The sequence below is a fragment of the Rhinopithecus roxellana genome, chromosome 10 (assembly GCF_007565055.1).
Source record: "Rhinopithecus roxellana isolate Shanxi Qingling chromosome 10, ASM756505v1, whole genome shotgun sequence".
Lineage (NCBI taxonomy): Eukaryota > Metazoa > Chordata > Mammalia > Primates > Cercopithecidae > Rhinopithecus > Rhinopithecus roxellana.
In genome coordinates, this window is record NC_044558.1 from 19185311 (window position 1) to 19207939 (window position 22629).

The 22629-nt window shown below is 36.4% G+C and overlaps 1 protein-coding gene across 5 annotated transcripts in view; it reads right to left on the reverse strand.

The window, feature by feature from the left end:
- Window positions 1–504: 504 nt before the first annotated feature.
- PWWP3B (PWWP domain containing 3B) overlaps window positions 505–22629 on the reverse strand; it is a 28756-nt gene continuing 6631 nt past the window's right edge. Inside the window, exons 1-4 of one of the 5 annotated variants that reach the window (XM_010371715.2) lie at window positions 20436–20470; window positions 7687–7818; window positions 5282–5466; window positions 505–4230 (exon numbers count right to left, since the gene is read on the reverse strand). In XM_010371715.2, the coding sequence (XP_010370017.1) occupies window positions 1936–4017 (2082 nt within the window). In that variant the 5' untranslated portion in view covers window positions 4018–4230; window positions 5282–5466; window positions 7687–7818; window positions 20436–20470 and the 3' untranslated portion in view covers window positions 505–1935. Of the gene's footprint in view, window positions 4231–5281; window positions 5467–7686; window positions 7819–20435; window positions 20571–22629 lie in introns of those variants that run through there. The other 4 variants (XM_010371709.2, XM_010371703.2, XM_010371722.2 and 1 more) reach the window with 4 other exon arrangements.

The window sequence follows — 22629 nt, forward strand, 5'->3', positions numbered from 1 at the left end:
CCATTAAACCTCTTTCTTTTGTAAAATGCCCAGTCTCTGGTGTATCTTTATCAGCAGTGTGAAAATGGACTAATACAATTATAGAGCAAATAAAGTGTGTTTTATCCAGGGTATAAAATCCACATACAGTGTGATGATGGTTTGTTGTAAATTACTTCTTAGGGCAATGAGGAAGGTATGTGGAATGATAGAGGCTGTATGTCTAAGAAGTCTTGGTCTTTTATAGTCAGGGTCCAGAGAGGTTTTGTGGGACATGCAGCTTATAAAATTCAGTAGGCTTTCTATTAAAGTAATACAAAAATCAACATGAAAGGGAATACTTATTTAGAATGACAACTTATAGCGAGTGTTAAAATGATGGCAACTACAAGAACCAAAAATTCCAAACAAATCATATATATACATTTTGTGTGTGTGTGTGTGTGTGTGTGTGTGTGTTAAATTTGGAGAAACACCACTTATGTAGCTGCACAGTTTCAAGTAGGATGATGTAAAAATCCAAGGTGAATAATATAATAGTTTTATTGTAAATCAAAACATCAAACTTTTGCAAACTTTACATAAACGCGTAGCCATGTGAATGTATAACAAGAGCCCAAGGGCGACCATTGTCTAACACGTAAAAATGCAGACAGTTTCATGTTAAGCCCTTAGAATTTCCTTTCACAGCAAGTTTTTAAAATAAACTAACTTTTCTAACATTATTTCTCACAAAAATATATTTCAAGTTAGAATAAACAACTCATTGGCTTCAGACTTTCAATTGTGTATATTTAACCATACTCAGGTAATTGTCATATATAGCCAAATGGAGGCTTTTTCTGTGACCTATTTCCAAATTCTCAGATTCTGGTCCATCTACTCCTTCAAGCAGTTTGGAATGACTTGCCAGTTGGCATTTATATCATTGAAACTATTCTACAAATAAGCCATTTTGATAAAGCTTGTTTGGTTTGAGACAACTATGTATTTGGAGATAGAAGACTCAGAACAAAGTGCTTGCCTTTTCTACAGTTTATATCAAACGAGATGGGCACTTAAGCAGTCAGCCTGGATTCATATGTCTAGAGTGGCCAGGCTGTAAATACAATAAGTCTAGCTGCCTTCCACATGTGGTCAGACAGCTATATTAAGAAGACCCAATCACTGTTAGTTATGAAGATAGCCAGGAGCTTGACTGATTTAAGGAACTATTCAGCCATTGAAGGACAGACATTCCCAAAAATGGAATTTCAGGGAAGTGTAGAATGAACAATTCTGTTAAAAGCAGCCAAAATTATTTTCTGCATGCCAAGATGTTATTCACACACATAAATACTATATGCAAATAATCTTCATTTTTGAATTACAAGTTGTTTTATTGCAAAAGCAAGTATAGTTATAATATATAGCAAAGCAAATCTATCTTTGGTTCTATACATCAGATTGTTTTTTGCAAAAATAAATAGGCATGGCAAGAAAAATAATTCAACTATGTGAGGGAAAACTCAATATTTTATAAAAATTAAGCAAGGAATATAGAAATGATGTATCTTTTAGGCTTTTTTCCAATCATCTTGGTTAATATCTAACACCAGTGCAATTTTAACTTTAAAATAATTGTGCACAATATATTTAACAATACAGCATATATTCAAAAGTGTCATAAAACAAAATGGTACTTTCCCTTATAAATCATTTAGGAATTATGCTTTCTAAAAATGTACGGGAAAGTAGAACTGCTGAAATATGTTGACAAAATTAACTTTGAAGAAGCGCAAGAAAAGGAAATAAAGATGTAATTATAACCACAGATCCTAGATATCTCAAAAAAGAAGTGAACACATTATCCATTCTCCTATTTGCAGAAAATATGTATTAGAGAGAATTCTTCAGAGATTTTTTTCAACTAGTATCTATGAGAGCTCCCTGTCATGGTTTCAACTTTCAGCACATTTAGTGAGCTTCATTTGTTGGTGGTTTTCGTCTCTTTTCATATATTATTTTTGCATCAAATAATTCTCTTTCCCTGTAGCCTAGACATGGTCCTTTTAGATACTTTGCTTCAGCTGCCTCATAATCTAACCCATCAACAGCAGAAATTGAACAAATAATTGCTTCTGGCAGAAGAACTTCTAGGATAAATTTAATTTTGTCATCTTTTATCCAAGTTGGTATTATTTGATCTATTTGATTGTAGACTTCTTGTAAATATTTCACCACTTCATCCAACTGATCTTCATCCTCAAAGTATGTTTCAATACACGGTGTGAACCTATTTGCATTCAAAAATGATTTCAGCCATCTGGATCCTTTAGTGCCATTTACAATGGCCAGAAGATGGTTCTCTGCTCCCTTCGCATTCACAATAAAGTCCACCAGGTTCTTGTTGGCTCGGTCCCGAGCAGCCTTCATCCGGTCAGGGAGAATTTTTTGGAAGGACATTTTCTTGGTCTGGGAAGTCACAGCCATCGGTTCCCTGGCATCTTCATTATGCAGCTTTGGAAATTTGTTCCTGAAAGTATCCTGTTTTATTTCTTTCCTAACTGGGTAACTAATATCAGCAGCATAATATTCAAGCAAAGAGCCTGTGAAAGAACCACAACCTATTCTAACTCTGTAGTCACAAATTAGTGAGATGCACCAGTCAATACTCTCACTATAATCCTCCCTGGCTTTGTCCACTAGCATTTGTTTCTCTTTACAATCAAATTTCTTTAATCTTCTAAAATTGACTCTAATGCCCTTCTTTTCAGAATTCATGTTTGCCTCAACAAAAAGCACACTTGCTTTCCTCTCTTTTCGTCTGATACTTTTTATCACTGCTGGCCAAAATGGATATTTCTGATATTTAAACCAGACTATCATTCCTGTTTCAAATGGACGTGTCTCATAATGTAAAATGAAGCGTGGAAGTTCTTCGTCTTCCTCATCATCATCTAATAGAGAAAGATTAATGCGACTTGGAAGCAATGACTTGTCAGAGGCTTGACCGTCTTCCTCAAGTTCTTCAAAATCCAGTCTCTGAAAATTTCTTTCACTATTCATAAGACGTGAATAATCCCAGACAGGGTTAGAGGCACTAAATGAAACCTGGCATTCCCTTGAACAACTCCCAGGGTATGCTGCAGCCCCCATCTCTGATTCCATGGAAGGTTGATTCTGACTGGTATCTAAGCATGGATTTGAGGGACCCTCTCCAGGATCCTCAATATTCTCTGAGAAAGCAGAGCATTCAGAGGGAACAGCCAGGGTCTCTGGGCATGTGTCCTGGCTCTCTTCTTTCAAAGTTTTGGGCATAGTGAGGATATCTGATGACAAGGGTGGAGCAAACTTTTCATCTTTAACACATGCACTTTCCTCTTTGACTGCAGAATGCACAGACATAACTGCTGAGATATCAATCTTATTCTTGTTCTCTTTTTCATCATTATCTTCTGAAAGTGAATGGAAAGTCTCGCACCAGCTAGAGTTTTGTAATGACTTTGTTTCCACTTCACTTGGAATAGTATCGGCCATTGTGTGCACTTGTGATTTATCATCATACAGGGAATCATCACTCTCTGAAGATGCTAACAAGCATGCTGAGTTTTCACTTTCCTGAAGACATTCTGGTAAGTCGGCTTCATCCTTCCGGTATTTTTTATGAGGGGGCAAATCGGACTGTTTCTGTGGTACATTTTGAGACAGCATAGTGATCTCCTCTTCATCTGAAGTGCTTGCTTGACTCAAATTTGTTCTCTCATTCAGAATATCCAGTGCCACTTTTAGTGATCTTCCATAGGCAGTTTCCTCTGTAGGCGGAGCACTGTCCTCTGACTGTAGTCCTAATGAGGCAGCAATGGCTTCAATTTGAGATTTATTTAGGATTTCTGTTTCTGTGCTGTCCATTTTAATTTTTTCATCTAGTGAGAGTATTTGAACTTCTAGAGAAAATCCCTTTTTCCTCTTACTGTTTGATGAAGTTTCAGATCTGGACAAAACTTTTGCTGGCCATAACTGGTCTTTCCAGTGGCATAGGACATACTCAGACTCCATTTTGTTTTATATTTGTGTGCCAAGGGTTATTACCAAAGTTGATGTGGCTGTCTTTGTAATTGCTAATGCAAGTTCTACACAAAAAAATACTCTTAACAAAGCCTCTTTCGTCTTATGACTACAAAGGGTTTGCAGTTTGTGTGGCCTGTTCTCCACCTCAATTTTCCAAGGAAGCTTGAAAACGTTGTTTGAATGGGACAACACCGGAAGATACTGAAATAGGGAAAAGGAAAAGAAGAAAAGTATCAGCAAATACAATTATTTTGCCAAAACAGGAGGTGAGTAATTACAAATGGAGAGTAGATAGAAGAACAATGCTCAATGGGGCATGAGACAGAGGAGGCAGCATAATATAAGATTGCAGGGGCAGGGGTGGACAAAAACCAGAAAAGTTGTTTTATAATACCTCAAATTCAAGAACTTGCCCTCATTATTGAACATGCTTACTAAGGAGGGAATGTATGTACATGGAAGGAGAGGTGAGAGAGCTTGTGATGGGATGTCAGGAACTCTATTTATGTAAGTACATACTTTGCTACTTTTGTGTCCCTAATGTCATACCTATAGCAGTGGGTCTCCAAACTTAACATGTGTCAGAATCATCTGGAGGACTTATATTTCTAGGCCCCATCATGAGAGTTTTATTCAGAAGGTTTGGCTTGTGCTCAAAAGTTTGTATTTCTAAAAAGTTCTTAAGTGCTTCTAATGCTACATGTTTAAAAATAACTCTTTGAGGAGCAGTGTTCTAGTTGAAAACACAGCTTTACGTTTTTTAAGCTGCAAGTGCTCCACTGTTCACCCAGAACAGGCAGACAAAGACAACAGGGTCTGTATCTCCTGGACCCAGACAAAAATACAATGACTCTTCTAAAAGCATAATTTTAGAAGGCAGAGAGTCAGAATTACTGCTATGACAACTTGTTGGATAGGATCATTACAAAGGATTGGAGAGTCAGGCCATTGGCCTGAACCTCAGGAAGACACCTGAATAGCCTCTTGCATGATTTCTTCATAACGGTTTAAAAAGTGAGATTCTTCTCCAAACTAGAAGTTACAACTTTTAATTATAAAGTGTCATGGCTGCAGAACAGGGAGCAAAATGAATTGTACCCCAAATTATCAACCTAATATGATTCTAACAGGAAATATGACTTTTAATTTAAAATGCTAGGATGGCTGTAGAGCAGGAGGCAAAATACATTATTCTCCAAGTTCTCAACATGTTTCTACCGTGAAATGTTTTGTGAAATTGGAAGAGTCTTACCCACTGTCACGTGGATCCTAGTGGGTCTGGTCCTGTGGTTAATTGTCTTGATTCTCACTCCAACTGCTTGTCCAGAAGGGCCTTTACCAGACTCAGCACTTCTGTGGTTGTACTGTCTTCCCGGGGCTTGGCTGGAATCACGTGCAGATTGCCCAGGTCATGTGCATCTCTGATATTAACCTATGCTGTTCAAAAGGAAGGCAGGGAATAAAACCAACGAAATGGGAAAGGTGTCAAGAATTTTCCCTGCCTAAACTCTAACAGGCATGTCATTCTAAAACATAGGAATGAGGCAAAATTTCATCTGTGATGTAGATGCCGTGTTTATTTTCCTTCTGATTTTTATAATTTGAAATGCTCTCTGGGATAAATTTCTGCTATTTAGTTTATGTTGAAATCATCTCTGAAGAAAAGTATGGTGGAGTGGAGCTAGACAAAAAAGAAGTAACAATTGTCTTGTGTACACTATGAGTCAGCATGTAGATTTTGTTTGAATATACACATCAGTTATCATGTGGAAGTTTTCTTCTTTACACATACAGTTTTTTTTTTTTTTTTCCCAGTGGAATTGCAATTACATGCTGTCTCATAGTTTACTAACACAAAATAGATTCATTGCTTTGTTTGTCTACTTCATAACAATGGTTGGCTGGAGAAAATTTAGAAAATCTGTCAAGTGCCCTTTTATGATGACAACCAGAACTACTCATGAGTTGAAGGGAACTTCACTCACTATCAGATGTAGTTTCCATCCTTATTCCATAAGGACTACATCCAGTTAGCCAGGAGTCTTCTCAGGCTTCTAGAATTTTCTATGTTAAATTTGAAAGATTTTTGTGTGGGATTCTAACCAGATCATAATGTCTTCAACTACAGTGTTTCTGATTATGCAAACATTCAGAAGTTTATTAAAAATGGAGAAGATGCAGAAAGATATATGCAAAATAAAGTACAACCCTAGACAAATAACCGCTAGGAATATTTTCTATATGTATTTCTAGAACATTTTTACATATAAAGATAAATGTATCTCATTTGAAAATTTGAAACCAGCCTCAGATCCCACTCAAGAGCATAGCTTGAACATCTTTCACCTCAAGATTTTCCACATAATTTGATATAAATTACTTTAAATGAGGGTTTCCCCCAAGCCTGTAGCATTTTATCTCAATATTTCCCTGAAGATGTAACAAATCCCAAATAAATATATATAAATAATTTTAAAGAGTAGAAAATGGTAAAGCCATCCCTGTCTCTACAACTATACAAGTAATCCTGTTAAAACTTTCATAGATATGTTTTTCCTGATTTGGTTGTAGTAACATACATAGGTATACTAACATACATATTTTTTCTTAAGTGAGAACATATAGTATGTGCTATTATATAATTTTTTTCACCTTATACTGTTTCTCAGACATTTGCCAAATGCATAGTATTTCATTGTATAGATGTACCATGCCATATATTTTGAAAACTGTGTATAGAAATAAACCAAATCCTCTGTTTCTCACTCTTAAACTTAGATGATACAGAAAAATGGCTCTTCCTGACCACGCTGGTATCTGTGATCTGAAAGAATATACTGCAGGGAGGACACATGCAGGACTGTAGTTGACACGGCAACTACACTACTCACTTGATCAGGTCCAGGAAAATTTCCACTATTGGCAGAAGATGGGGGGATATGGGAGCATGTCTTTGTGTGTCTATGTGTGTTTATGTACTTGAAACAAAACGGGTATGCTGTTTCAGCTTCATTTTTCTTTCATGATTATAAAAATAATCACTGAGTAATCTACTCTAAAGATGCTGAAATAGGTTAAAAAATAATATTAAGATGGTGACCTGGTCACACAGAAATGCTGTTAACATGAGAGATTATTTTCTTCCAGATTTTAAAAATCACATATATACATGCATATATTATGTGAAAGTATCTTCACTCAGCTACATATTTGATCCCTTTTCCATGCTCATGAACATGTGACACATACAGTCTTTTTATGTATCAATCAACTTATAGGTGTATTTCCCCCCATGTTGTCAAATACTTCTAAGTTATTTTTCTGTGCAAATTAATAAATTCCTAAACATTCAAACAATAACGGAGTGTCTAACAATATAAACAGGGAATGCCAACTCAATAAATTAGCAGGAACAGTCATGCTGCACTGAAGTCTTAATTTAGAGGCTGTAATCTGATCACCCCTTCTCCCACTGTGGACTTGTAAAGCATTGGAAGATACAAAAATTCCAGAGGATTAACTCCTTCAAAATGCCAGCAATTCTCAAAACCACACACCTTTCCCACCACTGCAAGACTGCCACTCCTATTTTTCTCATCTTTACTCTAAGATCCTGAGAAGTCAGTAGAAAATAAGTAGCTTTAAGATAGCCATTACCTTGAAGCTTCTTGTCAGCTGCAGCCTGGTGAAATGCAGCTCCTCCCCCAAGACTGGCCAGGCACAGCTCCTTTCCTAGAGGCTCAGAGAAGGGTCCGCCCCCTGGCTCTATGAAGAACAGAAAGCCCCTCCCTGAATCAGGGGAGGGGGAATTGCCAAGAGAAACCGCTGAAGTGTTGAACTGCAGGAATGTTCCTTTTTAAAAAACTTTTGAGTGAAATGTCAACAAGTGTGCTTAATTTCTATTCAAACCCTTAGGGTGTGTGATTTCTTGAAGAAAAGAGGCAGCAAATCACTTTATCATATAATCAAAACCCAGGTACTAATATTCCTTACATATTTTTTTCTTGCCATCTCTGGCATCTTAACCCCATAGGTGAATTTTAAATCCAGCTGGTCAAGCTCCATTAAAATAGACTGCTAAGGATATTGATTTGGATTACACAAAAACTGTACATTCTTTGAGGGAGACTTTATCTCTTTATAATTCTTTTTTTTTATCTTTTTGTTTCCAGGACATGGTATGTCTCTACTTTTATTCAGTTCTTCTCTTAAACTCTTCAGGAAAGTTTCAGAGATTTCTTCACATATGTGATTATTTCTTGCTAGATGTTAAAATCATTGGCTTACCAGGAAAGCACTCATTTCATATCTCCTCATCAATAATCGAAAATTCTGTTTCTTAAGTTTTGTTGTTTTTACTTGGGTGATTCAATGTGAGGGGAATTAATTTTTTTGGATTTATGTTTTTATTTACAGGTCTGAAATATATTTTGCACATTCTGTTCATCAAAATTCTATGTTAAATTTAAGTATAGATTTCTGATTTAACTCAGAAAGTCAATTTTAATTATCACTAGTGATAATTTGGGGAATAAAGCATTTTATTTGGCCTCTGTATCATATAATATGTAGTATTACTCATATATATATAATTACAATTTTAACATTTACCTTTATATAAGCATTAATATTAAAATAAAAATATCAATAAATCAATGAAAGCCATCTCTAGGCTGGTGTATTACTGGGGACTCTAAGAGTATATAATGCTTTGTGCTATAAACAACCCTTAAATCTCAGAGGTTCAATCCCCCAAAAGTTTATTTTGCTGATGTCAAGGTTCAATGTAAGGCATCACAGGACCAAATAGGGGCAAGTTTCTCTGTTCTAAGCAGTCATTAAGAGACCCAGTCTTCTTCCATCCTGTGGCTCTACCATCTACTTGGGTCTTAAAGACCTTCATTGCATTCTTTACATCTAGCTAACAGCCTAAACAAGAGGGAGGATGGAGAGTCATATGGAAGGTTTTAGTGGTCAGGTCTGGCAAACATCACTGCTAGTTAACAGTCCACTAACCAGAATTTAGGCATGGAGCCCCAACAGGCATAGAGGCTGGGGAATGTAATCTCCCGGTGACTCCAGGAGAAAAATGAGACAGAGGTTGACAAACATGTAGTGTTCTCTCTGCCACAGGAAATTTTCCCTTCCAGTCTTTTATAGACTTCTGTTACTGATTTAATGCTTTTACTTTTCTTTTTTTTAAACAATCGTATATCATATTTGTAATGAATGAGACAGAAACTTCTAGTTGCTCACCCAAGATCCACTCATTGCATTCTTCCTCATTAGCAGAACACCAGTTGTATTGAAGGTGGCAGTTTAATCTCCTAAAATATTGTCTTTTCCAGACTCCCTCACTGCAAGCCATGGTCATGTGATGGAATTTCTTGCCAAAGAACGCAAGCAGAAATTTGCTGTGAAGATTCTAGAGAACGCATCTCTAAAGGGGGATAAATAGCCAGCTTGGGCATTTTTTTTTCCACTTTCCCCCTTTCTCTTGCTTCCCAGAATTTGATCATGATAGAGAGAGTTCAGGCAGCCTTTCTGGACCACAAAGTGACTTCAGAAAAGGATGCAACTCACTAGGGACGTGTGACCCTAAACCACTCAATAATGGGATCACCTCATTCCAATCTCTTTGAGTTAGTGGAACATTAAACTTCTATCTTACCAAAGTCTCTCTGTTTTCCAGTCTTTTTTTCTAGTACGAGAACAAAATAGTTGATCTTATAAAAATTACAATGGAAAGGCTGGGCGTGGTGGCTCATGCCTGTAATCACAGCACTTTGGGAGTCCGAGACAGGCAGATCATGAGGTCAGGAGATCGAGACCATTCTGGCTAACACGGTGAACCCCCATCTCTACTAAAAAAAAAAAAAAAAAAAAAAAAAAAATTAGCCAGGCGTGGTGGTGAGCACCTGTAGTCCCAGCTACTCGGGAGGCTGAGGCAGGAGAATGGCGTGAACCCAGGAGGCAGAGCTTGCAGTGAGCCGAGATCGCACCACTGCACTCCAGCCTGGGGAACAGAGCGAGACTCTGTCTCAAAAAAAAAAAAAAAAACAATGAAAATAACATAATTCTTATTATACAATTAATCCTTTCAATGCTTTTGAGGTATTAATATATAATCTAAAGAGGATTATCAGGTCAATATATATATGGCTTTATTTAAATGATGAGATTTATTTTATTATATATTTTATAATGTAATATTTTTCATTCTGTCTTCATTTCACATGTTTGGAAAAAAATGCACACAGAGTATGATAATTATGTTAAAAATTTTTTTTTGCTTTATTTTGGATATTTTCTAGATTGCACATAAATCAGGAAATGCTATACTATGGCACCATTTTCAAAACGAAATGCAAAGGAAAAGATTAATTCCATGAATAATATTTTCCATTTCACCAATTTGTAGAAGGAGGTGGAGAAAAATGATAACCAATAATAGCAAATGCTAATATTACACTATTAATATTTTTATGATAAAGATAGATATCATTACAGATATAATAATATCTAATACCTATACAAGTTTTCTATATGCCAGGCAATGTTCTCAAGCACTCAACATATGATCTTATTTAATAATTAGATGGTTATTTCCTGGAAGAGAGGGCCATAACCAACTCACTCTGTATAACAACATTAGTATTATTATTAATAATGACAACAATGATAGAAGCCAAAAGTGTTTTCTTACCATGGGGAATATATAAGGGGTGGGTCACCTAGGGTGTGTTTACAATACCTTATGATTTCATTTATATGACATTTTCAAAAAGACAAAAGTATAGCTGTGGTGAAAAGATCAGTGTTGCCAGGTGTTACAGGTGGGGAAGGGTGTGGCTATAAAAAGACAGGCCAAGGAAGTTGTCAGGGTGATGAAACTTTTTTGACTGTGGTGGTGGTTATATGAATCTTTATAAATGTTAAAATCCAGAGAACTGTATACAAAAAATGGTCAAGTATAGTGTATCATACTTTAAAGTATAATTTTAATGCATAGCAATTCAAATAATAAAAATTTAAATGAAAAATTGTAGTAATAACCATTATATAAAAAGCAAGTCTTTGCAAGTATGCCTTAGAAAGCATTTGCTTCTTCCTAAAGCATACTTAATAACGAAAAATCCCCAAATAACACCCATACACATATTTTTTCAAAAGCACCAATTGCACTTCCACTTAGGATATAAAAAGCTGTAAGAGAAAGTCATTCATAACTTAATAATGATAAATCTCTAGACAACCTACAAAATCATAACTTTCCTTGAGCCTATCAGGGAACTGAGTTAAAGTGAATTCCAAAGGGTGACCAGCCCCTTTAAAGAAAGACAAAACATATGAACTTTTGTCCAAGCATGGAGACAGAAGTGACTGTCATACAAGCTGAAATTTTAATGAACTTTTAAAAGTAAAGCATGGGTTAGCTTTGTCAGTTTGGAATATCTGGAACCCCAGACACTTACACACTTACTACCAAGTTCTTTTTCACAGTCTTTAACCAGAAGCTCAGAAAAATTACTCGGGACAAAGGAGGAGACCTAAAAGAGTCCACGTCACTGGTTCTGGTATGCAGAACGTAATCAGCTGTTGCTGGGGGACAGACATACAACCCCACAAAACCCTTCTGTCATGAGAAGCAGAGCCTTAAGACACTAGAGGAGAAGCAGCAATCCCTCTCCTGAACCCAGGCAAAAATCCCTTGCTTCTGGTGGAGGGGTAGAAGCAAAACTTACTAGCCTGGGAGGGAGAGATAGGAAACCCCCTAATTTCCAGGACAAAGGCAGAGATCCCTTGCTGCTCCAGGAGAAGTAGAAGGGATAAACCCCTGCCCTGGAGGAAACCCTCTCTAACCCAGTTCTTACATGAATGAAAAGCAGTGTTCACCTATTGCTGAGAAAGAGGCAAGAAGATGTATCTGACCAAAGATCAACCACATATACAAATCAGAGGTTAGCTGCCATGGGGAGAGGAAAGAATGCTGAGAAAGGCTTACCCTAAAGGTCCATGTTCATACAGCGCCGCTAAGGCTGTGGCTAGACAGGATAACAGACAGTACTTCCTACCTCACCATGAGTCTAGCACCTGATAATAACAGCAGTGAGCTGCTGTCATGTGCCCAAGAGTAAGAAGAGAGACCCTCCGCTGGTGGCACAAGTATGAAGAGACTACTGAAAATTTAGAGTGGAGAATCATTGAAAAAAATCCTGTGGCACTCCAGGCTCCAACTGAAGCACAAATAATATAAGTTATGCAAGCCAGATGACAATTAAGTGAGGAAAGGAGGAAAAACTCTCCAACATATTTTATAATACCAGCATTAACCTGATACCCAAACTAGAAAATAACAAATAAAGAAAACTTCAGATCAATATCTCTCATAAACATAGACACAGAAGTCCTTAACGAAATGCTATTAATCAAAGCCAATGATAAAGAAAAAGAATAATACATTATGACCAAATGGAGTTTATCCTGGGAACGTATGGATGGTTCAACATTTGCAAATCAATATTATTCACCATATCAACAGACTAAAATGGAGAAAAAAATCTCAATTTTTACAGAAAAAGCATGAACAACATTCTACAAATAATGATAAAAGACATTTAGCATAGTAAGAGTTTAATGGATCTTCCTCAACCTGATTAAAGGCATCTACAAAAAAATAAATAAATAAAATAAAAAACCTATGATTAACATATAGTAAAACACAGAATACTTTTTCCCTAAAATCAGAAACAAGGCAAGGATGTTTGCTTCCACTGCTTTTATTCAGCATTACATTGGTGATCCTAGCCAATACAATAAGGCCTGAATAATAAATAAATTGCATATGGATTGGAAGGGAAGAAGTAAAATTGCATTTACAGACAAGATGATCTATGTAGAAAATCCCAATAGATATACCAAAAAAAGCTACAAAACTATGAAACCTAATAAATAAGTTTAACAATAATGCCAGACATAAAGTCAATATAAAATAATTTATTTTGTTTCTACACAATACAATTTGGAATTTCAAGTTTTAAAAAGTACCATTTGTAATATCATCAAAAACTGGGAAATACTAAGGGAGGATAACTATGTACAAGATTTGTATGCTGAAGACTTCAACACACTGATGATATAAATTAAATAAGACCTAAATAAATAGAAAAATATACCACGTTCTTTGACAGAATAATTGAAATACTAATTTTTAGGATGTTGTATCTCCCCAACATTCCTGCAGAATTATTGCAATCTCAATAAAAATCCCAGTAGGTTTTTCATAGAAATTGAGAAGTGAACTCCAAAATGTATGTGGAAAAAGCAAAGGAATCACAACAGCCAGACAAATTTTGAGAAAAAAATACAAAAGTTAGAAGATTCATACTACCTGATTTCAAGACTATGGTAATTAAGAGAGTTTGTTATTGACATAGGACTGACCTATAGATCAATATAATCCAAACAGGTCATCAAATATGACCAACAGATTTTGGACAAAGGTAATTAAATGCAGAAATGGTAGTCTTTTCAACAAATGGTACTGGAACAACTGGACATCATATGCTAAAATATTCTTCTTGACCCCTCAGCTAAGAAGATATACAAAATTACTCAAAATGGGTTAGTGACCTGAATATAAAATCAAAAATTATAACTTGTAAAAAAAGGTAGAAAATCTTTGAGATTTTGGTCTAGGCAAAGATTTATTAGGATTTAAAAAGCATGGACCATAAAAAATTAATAAATTGAACTTGAAAGCAACTTCTTTTCAAAAAATAAAATGAAAAGGAAACCTAGAGTGGGAGACAATATTGCAAAACACCTATGTGATGAAACTTTTATCCAGAATATATAAAGAACTCTCAAAATTCAAAAATAAGATTATTGAATAACCAAATAAAAATAGACAATTTAAATAGACACGTCATCAGAAAAGACATATGAATGGCAAGTGAACACATGAATATATGCTCAACACCATTAGTAATTGAGGATATGCAAGTAAAACCACAATGAGACACCACTAACACCTTTATAAGAATAGCTAATATTAAAAATAAAATAAAATCCTGACAGTATCGACTTCTAGCAATGATGTGTAGCAACTGGAACTCTCATACATTGCTGGTGGAAATGCAAAATGTCACAGCTACTTTAGAAAACAATTTGACAATTTGTAATGTAGTTAAGCACACACCTATCACAAAAACAAGAAATCCCACTCCTAAGTATTTACTCAAGAGACATGAAAACTTGTGTACACACAGAGACCTATTGTAGAATGTTTAACAACTTTAATCATAATTGCTAAAAACTACAAATCTACTGGTGAGTGGATACTCAAATTTCAGAACATCCATATGATAGAACACCTCTCGGCTACATTAAGAAATAAACTACTGATATATGCAACAACATTGGTGAATATTTTTAAAATATGCTAAGTGAAAGAAGCCAGATGTAAAAGGCTATATACTTTATGGTTCCATTTGCATGACATTCTGGAAAATGAAAAACTATAGGGACAGAAATCAAATCAGTGGTTGTCAGGAACTGACAGAGATAGGGATTGACTACAATGGGGCAGGAGGGAACATTTTGGAGTAAAGGAAAGGTTATACAGATTGTCTGTATTGGTAGTTACATGATGGTATATGTTTCTCAAAGCTCATCAAACCGTACATCTAAAAGAGTGAATTTAACTCTATGTAAACTATACCTCTTTAAACCCGAGTCTTAAAAAGTCATCCAATCAGAATATGACAATATAAGACATTTGTATTTTACCGTGAGAGTAATCTGGATACATATAGGGATTTTGATTTGTACTTTGAATCAATAATTGCCAAAGAAGACTGTGGGTTCCACAAGATATGTGTAAAAATACCCTCTGTAGTGTAGAAATAATATGTTAAAAATGTAAATTATTTTGATCTATTTTATTAATTTTTATTAACTTCTATTTCTGAATTGCTTTAAAGCATTGGGGGCATCTACAACACGTGACTTTTGATGCAGTTATATAACTTTTTAAAAATACATGTCTTCACTAATTATCTCTTTCATTGAGAGTTAGTTAGCACAGGACATATGTCAAGAAACCAGATGACATCAGCATTATACAGTACGTGAAATTTATCCCCATTGGCAGAGCCTCTAACCACACTGAAGTTCTCACATGCCACTAAACCATATGAGTGGAAAGAGAGGAAGGAAGGAAGGAAGGAAGGAAATAGGGAGGAAGAAAGAAGTAGAAAACAAAATGCTACAATCTGGAGATAATGATCTAGTTAAGAATATGTACCCAGTTAAAAGCAGAAGCTGAGTAACATATGACAGGGAAACAGAGTGGTTATAGAATAAATAAAAGTCATTATTTTAGTGCATAAGGCCCATATAACAAGTATAAACAGTCCAGTTAGAACACGCCCAAAGACAATGAGGAGGCCATGGACATTTTTAAAGCAAGGAATCTTAGACATTTCATAGATAATCAAAATATTCAATGACCCCCCCCAAGACAGAAGCATAGACAAGTAACAACTGAATCTCACTGTAAAAAAAGAGCTCAATCTTATTAATGTCAACTGGCTGAATATTAGCCCACCTGAAGAGGAAGAACATCAGGAAAACCTTAGTAATAATGAGCATCCCAAGTATAGAAAATGGTAAGCCAGATATAGTGATTCACTGTCAGGGTGAAAGAGACTCCATAATCCCTGATAAAATGTATATGAATAAAAGGAAAAATTACCAGCTAGTGACTTAGAGGGATAAAGGGATAAACCTGCCACACTGGAGATTTTATACTTCCCAGGCAATGTGTAGATGTTCCCAGGCAAAACTTACACATGCCAATAAATAAAACTATTAGGAGTCAAGACACAGGATGATGGAAAGGGAAACATTTTTCAAAGGAATAAAATGGAAACAAGTTTGATAAGGGCCTCACAATCCCATCATTACAGTGCATAGATAAACAAAGCTCTACTGCACGCTGCATATTCCAGTAAACAGACTAAACTGCAGTGTTCTTCCTGGCATAAACAAGCAATAAGGAAAATCCATCTGGGGTTTGCCCTGGGGAATTTAAAGTAAAAAGGAGTCCTCTCTTAACTCCACCATTCTCTGAGATACCCATAGAAAAAGAGCCAGGACAGGACAAAAATTATTCCTGCCACTGAGAGATGAAGCCAGCTGGACTTCCTGGTTCAACTGGGGACTTGGATAACTTTTCTGTCTAGCTAGAGCACTGTAAACGCACTAATCAATGCTCTGTGTCTAGCTAGAGGATTGTAAATGCACCAATCAGCACTCTATAAAAATGCACCAATCAGTGCTCTGTGTCTAGCTAAAGGATTGTAAATGTACCAATCAGCACTCTGTAAAAATGCACCAATCAGCACTCTGTGTCTAGCTAAAGGATTGTAAACACACCAATCAGCACTCTGTAAAATGCACCAATCAGCAGGACATAGGCGGGGACAAATAAAGGAATAAAAGCTGGCCACCCCAGCCAGCAGTGGCAACCTGCTCAGGTTCCCTTCCACGCTGTGGAAGCTTTGTTCTTTCACTCTTCACAATAAATCTTGCTGCTGCTCCCTCTTTGGGTCCATGCCACCTTTAAGAGCTGTAACACTCACCAGGAAGGTCCGCAGCTTCATTCTTGAAGTCAGTGAGACCAAGAACCCATCAGAAGGAACCAACTGTGGACACACCACCACTCTAAATAAAGGTACTTATCAGTTCTTTAGTGAGGAAATATGAGACACTTAAAGATTCAATGTCTAAACCTCAGAGTTCCTCAGGCAAGTATTATGGCAAAGTTGTTACATATTACAAATTCACAAACAGATATAGAGACATGGGTTTAGGACCGAGTTCTGACTTTACTAGCAGACTGGAGGGACAACTAGTGCTACCAAATATCAAAATATTTTAGAATAATTTTTTAAAGTTCAGTGACAATTTAAGTGTGAAGCAAGAGCTAGATATGGACATATAAAAGAAGGGGACAAGAAAAAAGTTTCAAATAAACCATAGATCTGAATTATTATCTGGATACAGGTTAGAAATCAATCAGTGAACTTTCAATCATCTAACAAAAATTCTTACGTCACTAGTCTGTGTTTGTCTGGTTTAACCAGAAAAGCAGTGGTTTTAGAGGCCTCTATTGCCTTAGGGCTACTAAATAGTTTTCTTTTTCTGTGGCTTGTTCATGCCTCCCTGAAAACTGACAAGGAAGCTTGAATAAGTAATTTCAAACAGGCAATACTAGAGGGTACACATTTAAAGGAAAGGCAAAGAAAAAAGAATAAGCAAATGGATTTCTTCTCTCAAAGGAGTAGGAAGATGGACAATGGAAATGGAGAAGACAAAAGATGAATAAATACTGGGCATAAGACAAATAAACATATTGTGGTTGGGGGAAAATATTTAAAAATCTAAGAAAAGAAGAGTAGTTCTATAATGCCCCAGCTTGTAGCCCTTATTATAGTTATTACATCTAAGGAATGAATGTATGTGTGTATGAGAGGGTGGTGGGAGATGTCCAGGGAAAGCTGGGGAATATGTTGGGGACACTATTCCTATTAATGAATATTTTTGTACTTTGGAGACTCTTAAGTCTTATTCTAGAGGAATCCTCTTTCGACTCTTCTAAGCTAACAGTGCTGCCCTGTATACCCAATGCAGCCAGACACAGATACTGGGGGTTTGCGCCCCCTGGACTAATCCAGACAACAACGACCTTATTAAGAGAATAAGCTTAGAAGTCAGAGACTCAGAATGGTTGCCATGGCCACCCATTGGAAAGGATTGTTTTTAAGGATTTCTTGAGAGTCAGGCAGATGGCTGGGATATCCAAGTCTTCCATAATTAGACATCATTATGACTGGTTGCATACTTTTCCTACAGGAGTTTAGCATATATAATTCTTTCCCAACATTAGAATCTGTAGTTTTTAATTTAAAATGTTATGGCTACTGAGCCAGAGTGAAATCAGTTGTATCCCATATTCTCAACTTAGAATGTTTTTACCATGAAATGCTTTGTGAAATTGGAAAAGCCTTACCCACTGTCACATAGATAGTAGTGTGTTTGGCACTGAGATTCAGCTGTCTTAATTCTTACTTCAACTGCTTGTCTGACAGGGCCCTTACCCTGCTTGGCACTTTTGTGGTTCCACTGTTTTTCTGAGGCTCACCTGGCATCACTTGCAGATTTCCCATGTCAAGTGAATCTCTGATAAAGGCAGGCAGAGAATCAAACCAACGAAATGGAAAAGGTGTAAATAAATTTTCCTGCCTAAACTTTAACAGGTATGTCATTCCAAAACACAGGAATGAGGTGAAATCTCATCTGTGATGCAGATGCCATCTATTTTCACTTCATATTCTTATAATATGAAATGCTCTCTTTGTCAGTTATGTTATTTGGCTCATGCTAAGATAATATTATTCAGGAAAATTACAAGGTGGAAAAAAGAGAAAAGGGAAAGGACAATTGACTTGTGTCTACTATGGGGCAGACTATGTAGCAGCATTTTTTAAGATTTCTGTTTAAGTCCTCACATCAGTTCTTGAGTGGGGCTTTTCTTCTAGACATGCACAATTTTTTGAGTGGAATTTGAATCATACTCTACATGCTGTCTCACAGTCTGATAATAAAATACATTTCATTGTTTTGTTTGCTCACTTCATAAAAATAGTTGTCTGGAGAAAATGTAGGATATCTCGCAAGCGCCACCTTGTGATGAGAAACAGAACTGTTACTACAACATCCTTAGCAGCTTTCTCGGGCTTCTAGAATATACCATGCTCAAATTTAGTTTTGTTATGCATTACGTAAAAAACGGAATCCGAATCTCTTCACCTACAATGGTCGGATTGTAGAAATATAATTGCATGGTTACTGAACATTGAAAATATGAGTAAGATATATAAAAAGAAAGTATAATTCTGGAAAGATATTATTTCCTGTATATCTTTCCATATTTTTTCTTTACATAAACATATGAATGCATATGATTTCAAATCAGCCTTTTGTTCTGGTTAAGCTCATGGTTTAAACATTTTTGCATACTAATAAGTATTTTCAATGTGATTTTTCAGTGAATCACTTCAAATGTAATTTTCCCCCAACTTTGCAACATTTTACCTCAATCTTTTTTCCGATTTTGTTTTAAAAAAAGACTAAATATGTATTAAGAATTTTTTAAAAATAGTGATAGTAAAGCCTGCCCTATCTCTTCAACTGAACAAATAATTCCATTAGCAGGCTGGTTTATATTTTTTTCTGATTTGGTTACACATATATTAATGTAGTATTTTATGTTTAAATGACATAATATGGTGCTTACCATTCTGCAGTTCGCTCTTTTTACTTCTCAGACATCTTTTCAAGTCACTACAAGTTCATACTTTCATTTGTCAGCTATATAACATGCCATTGTATGGATGCACCATAGTACATAATACTTTTAAAACTGTTCATAGAAATAAACCAAATCCTATCCGTTTCTCACTCTTAAACTTAGATGATATAGAAAAGTTCTTGCTGACCATGGCTGTACCTGTGGACTGAAAGGATGGGCTGCAGGGAGGACACATGCAGGGCTGTAGTTGACACAGCAACCAGGCTACCCACTTGATCAGATCCAGGAAAAATTCCACTATTGGCAAAAGACAAGGGAGTATGGGAGCGTGTCTGCGGTGTCTATGTGTGTCCACGCATTTGAAACAAAATGGGTAAACTCTTTTGGCTTTATTTTGCTCTTATTATAAAAATGAGCACGAATAAAAACAATTATAAAAATGCTGAAACTAGTGAAAAATAGATTTTAAAAAAACTTCCATAATCTGAACACTCAGAGATGAACACTCAGAGATGCTGACTTTAACTCGGGAGTCTAGTTCCCTTCCTAAGGAAAACTAATACACATCTTTGCAAGTGTTATCACTCGACGGCATATCTGAATCCCTTTCCATGTTCATGAACATTTATATTTGTGTCCCTATATGTCATTCTCTTTGTGTGTTTACATTTTTCTATCATTTTTTGCGTAGAATAATGTGTTTAAATCAAAATATAATAAAATCTGTAACAAAGGTAGAAATATGTAATGCCACGTAAAAAATTAACAGGAACAGCACGTCTCACCGAAGTCTTAATTTAGAAGCTGTAATCTGATCGCCCATTCCCACACGGAGGACTTTAAAAATATCGGGCGAAACAAAAATTCCAGAGGATTAATTCTGTTCCAATAACAGTAGTTCAAACAAATCCATATTCCATTCCCACCTCTGTCAGGCAACAATCTCTATTTCTTTTTTTTTCTTTTACTTTAACACCAAGGCCCGAAGAAATTCCCAGAAAATAACTGGCTTTGAGACAGCCATTACCTTGAAGCTTCTTGTCAGCTGCAGCCTCTTGAAATGCTGCCCCTCCCCCAATACCGGCCGGGTACAGCTTCCTTTGGAGCGGCTCCGACGAGGCTCCGCCCCCTCCCAGTGATGGGAATAGCAGGGGGCCTTTCCCTCAAAGGGAGGAGAATCACCAAGTTAAACTGAAATTCCCTTAAAGCGAAAAGATTATCATTTTAAAGCAATTGAAAGCGGAATGGCAACATGTGTCTGTGTAATTTACATTCAAACTACAAGAGTGGATGATTTTCTGCGGGAAAAAAAGGTAGAAATGCCTTTATCATAAAGACTCAGTAAAGAACATCTTTTATATATTTTTCTTGCCTATTTTGGCAACTTATTTCTAAAAACGATTTCAAGATCCAACTGGTCAAACTCTATTAAAAAGCCCCTCTGCATTCTTATTTGTACTGCAATGAATTAATACATTATTTTGGGGATAAACAATTCCCTGAAATTTTAATTCTCCTGGCCCTGGCTCATGATGTATGTCTCTCTTTTTATTCAGGTCTTCTCATTCATCTTTCAGAAAGTTTCATCGTTTTTTCAACTAAAGTCATTTCTAAATATAAAACATCAACAAAAATCCTTAAAGAGATATGTATGTATCTGAATATCCTGAAATTGGAAACAAAAAAAAATTCTTATTGGTAAAAACACAATAAGCCAAATTTGAAAATATAGAACAAACTTGAAAAAAACTGTTTTCAATGCAAAAATATTGCTAAAGCAGCTCTTACATTTTAATAAGAAATAAATGGTAGAGTAAAAATGGGCAAAAGACATAAATAGACCATTCACAATGTTCTGAGAGAATAATTTTTCCCCACTCCTAATATTTACTTCCTTGAGAGCAAACTCATATGGTGCCACCACAGGAATCTCTGTCCTTTCCTGTACAGCTACAAACTTCTAGGTTATTTGGGTAGGTTTGCTTAAATTTGGAGTTGTGTTATCACGCCTGTAATCCCAGCACTTTGGAAGGCGGAGGTGGCAGATTATTTAAGGCCAGCAGTTGAGACCAGCCTGGCCAACATGGTGAAACCCCAACTCTACTAAAAATACAAAAATTAGCCAGGCGTGGTGGTGGGTGCCTGTAATCCCAGCTAATCAGAGGGCTGAGGTGGCAGAACGACTTGAACCCAGGAAGCGGAGGTTGCAGTGAGCTGAGATCGTGCCACTGCACTCTAGCCTGTGCAACAGAATGAGACTCCATCTCAAAAAAAATAAAATAAAATAAAGTAATAATTAATAAATAAGCCCATTTGATTCTCACAATAATCAATACCCTGCAACTTCTCCTCTTCCCCTTTTACTAATGTTGACATTTTGGCTTCCATCTGCAACTCCATTTATTTTATATCTGTCTATCCAGTTTGTTCAGTGGAGAAAGGGAGGTGCTATATATCGGGACTCCTCAAAACCCAAATATTCAAAATAAAGATTAAAACTAATACATAAAAGATATTCACCTTCCCTAATAATCAAAGAGATGCAAACAGAAAACAGCAATAAGATGGCATTTTTCTACCTAAATTGACTGACAAACCAGCAAATAAATGATAAAACTAATAGAGATCCAGGAAACAAGGAGATGGGCACTCTTGCTAATGACCATGGTCACAAAACTAGGAAGAGGGTGAGACAAAAATCAGAGCCAAAGTCTAACTCCAAAACAGGAGGTATGCCCTCTCACCACAAGTATCCACTCCCTCCTGGGCTTGGAATCCTGTCTCTTTGGTAGAACTAAAGATGATGTCGCTCACTTTCGAACTGTGAGGAAATTGGTGAATATAACTCCAGCGTGGCCGGGTGCGGGGGGCTCACGCCTGTAATCCCAGCACTTTGGGAGGCCGAGGGGGGCAGATCACGAGGTCAGGAGACCGAGACCACGATGAAACCCCGTCTCTACTAAAAATACAAAAAAATAGCCAGGCGCGGTGGAGGGCGCCTGTAGTCCCAGCTACTCAGGAGGCTGAGGCAGGAGAATGGCATGAACCCGGGAGGCCGCGTTTGCAGTGAGCCAAGATCGCGCCACTGCACTCCAGCCTGGGTGACAGAGCGAGACTCTGTCTCAAATAAATAAATAAATAAATAAATAAATAAATAAATAAATAAATAAATAAATAAAAGAAATAACCCCAGCGTGAGTATTGCTTAGTCTCACGTCTCT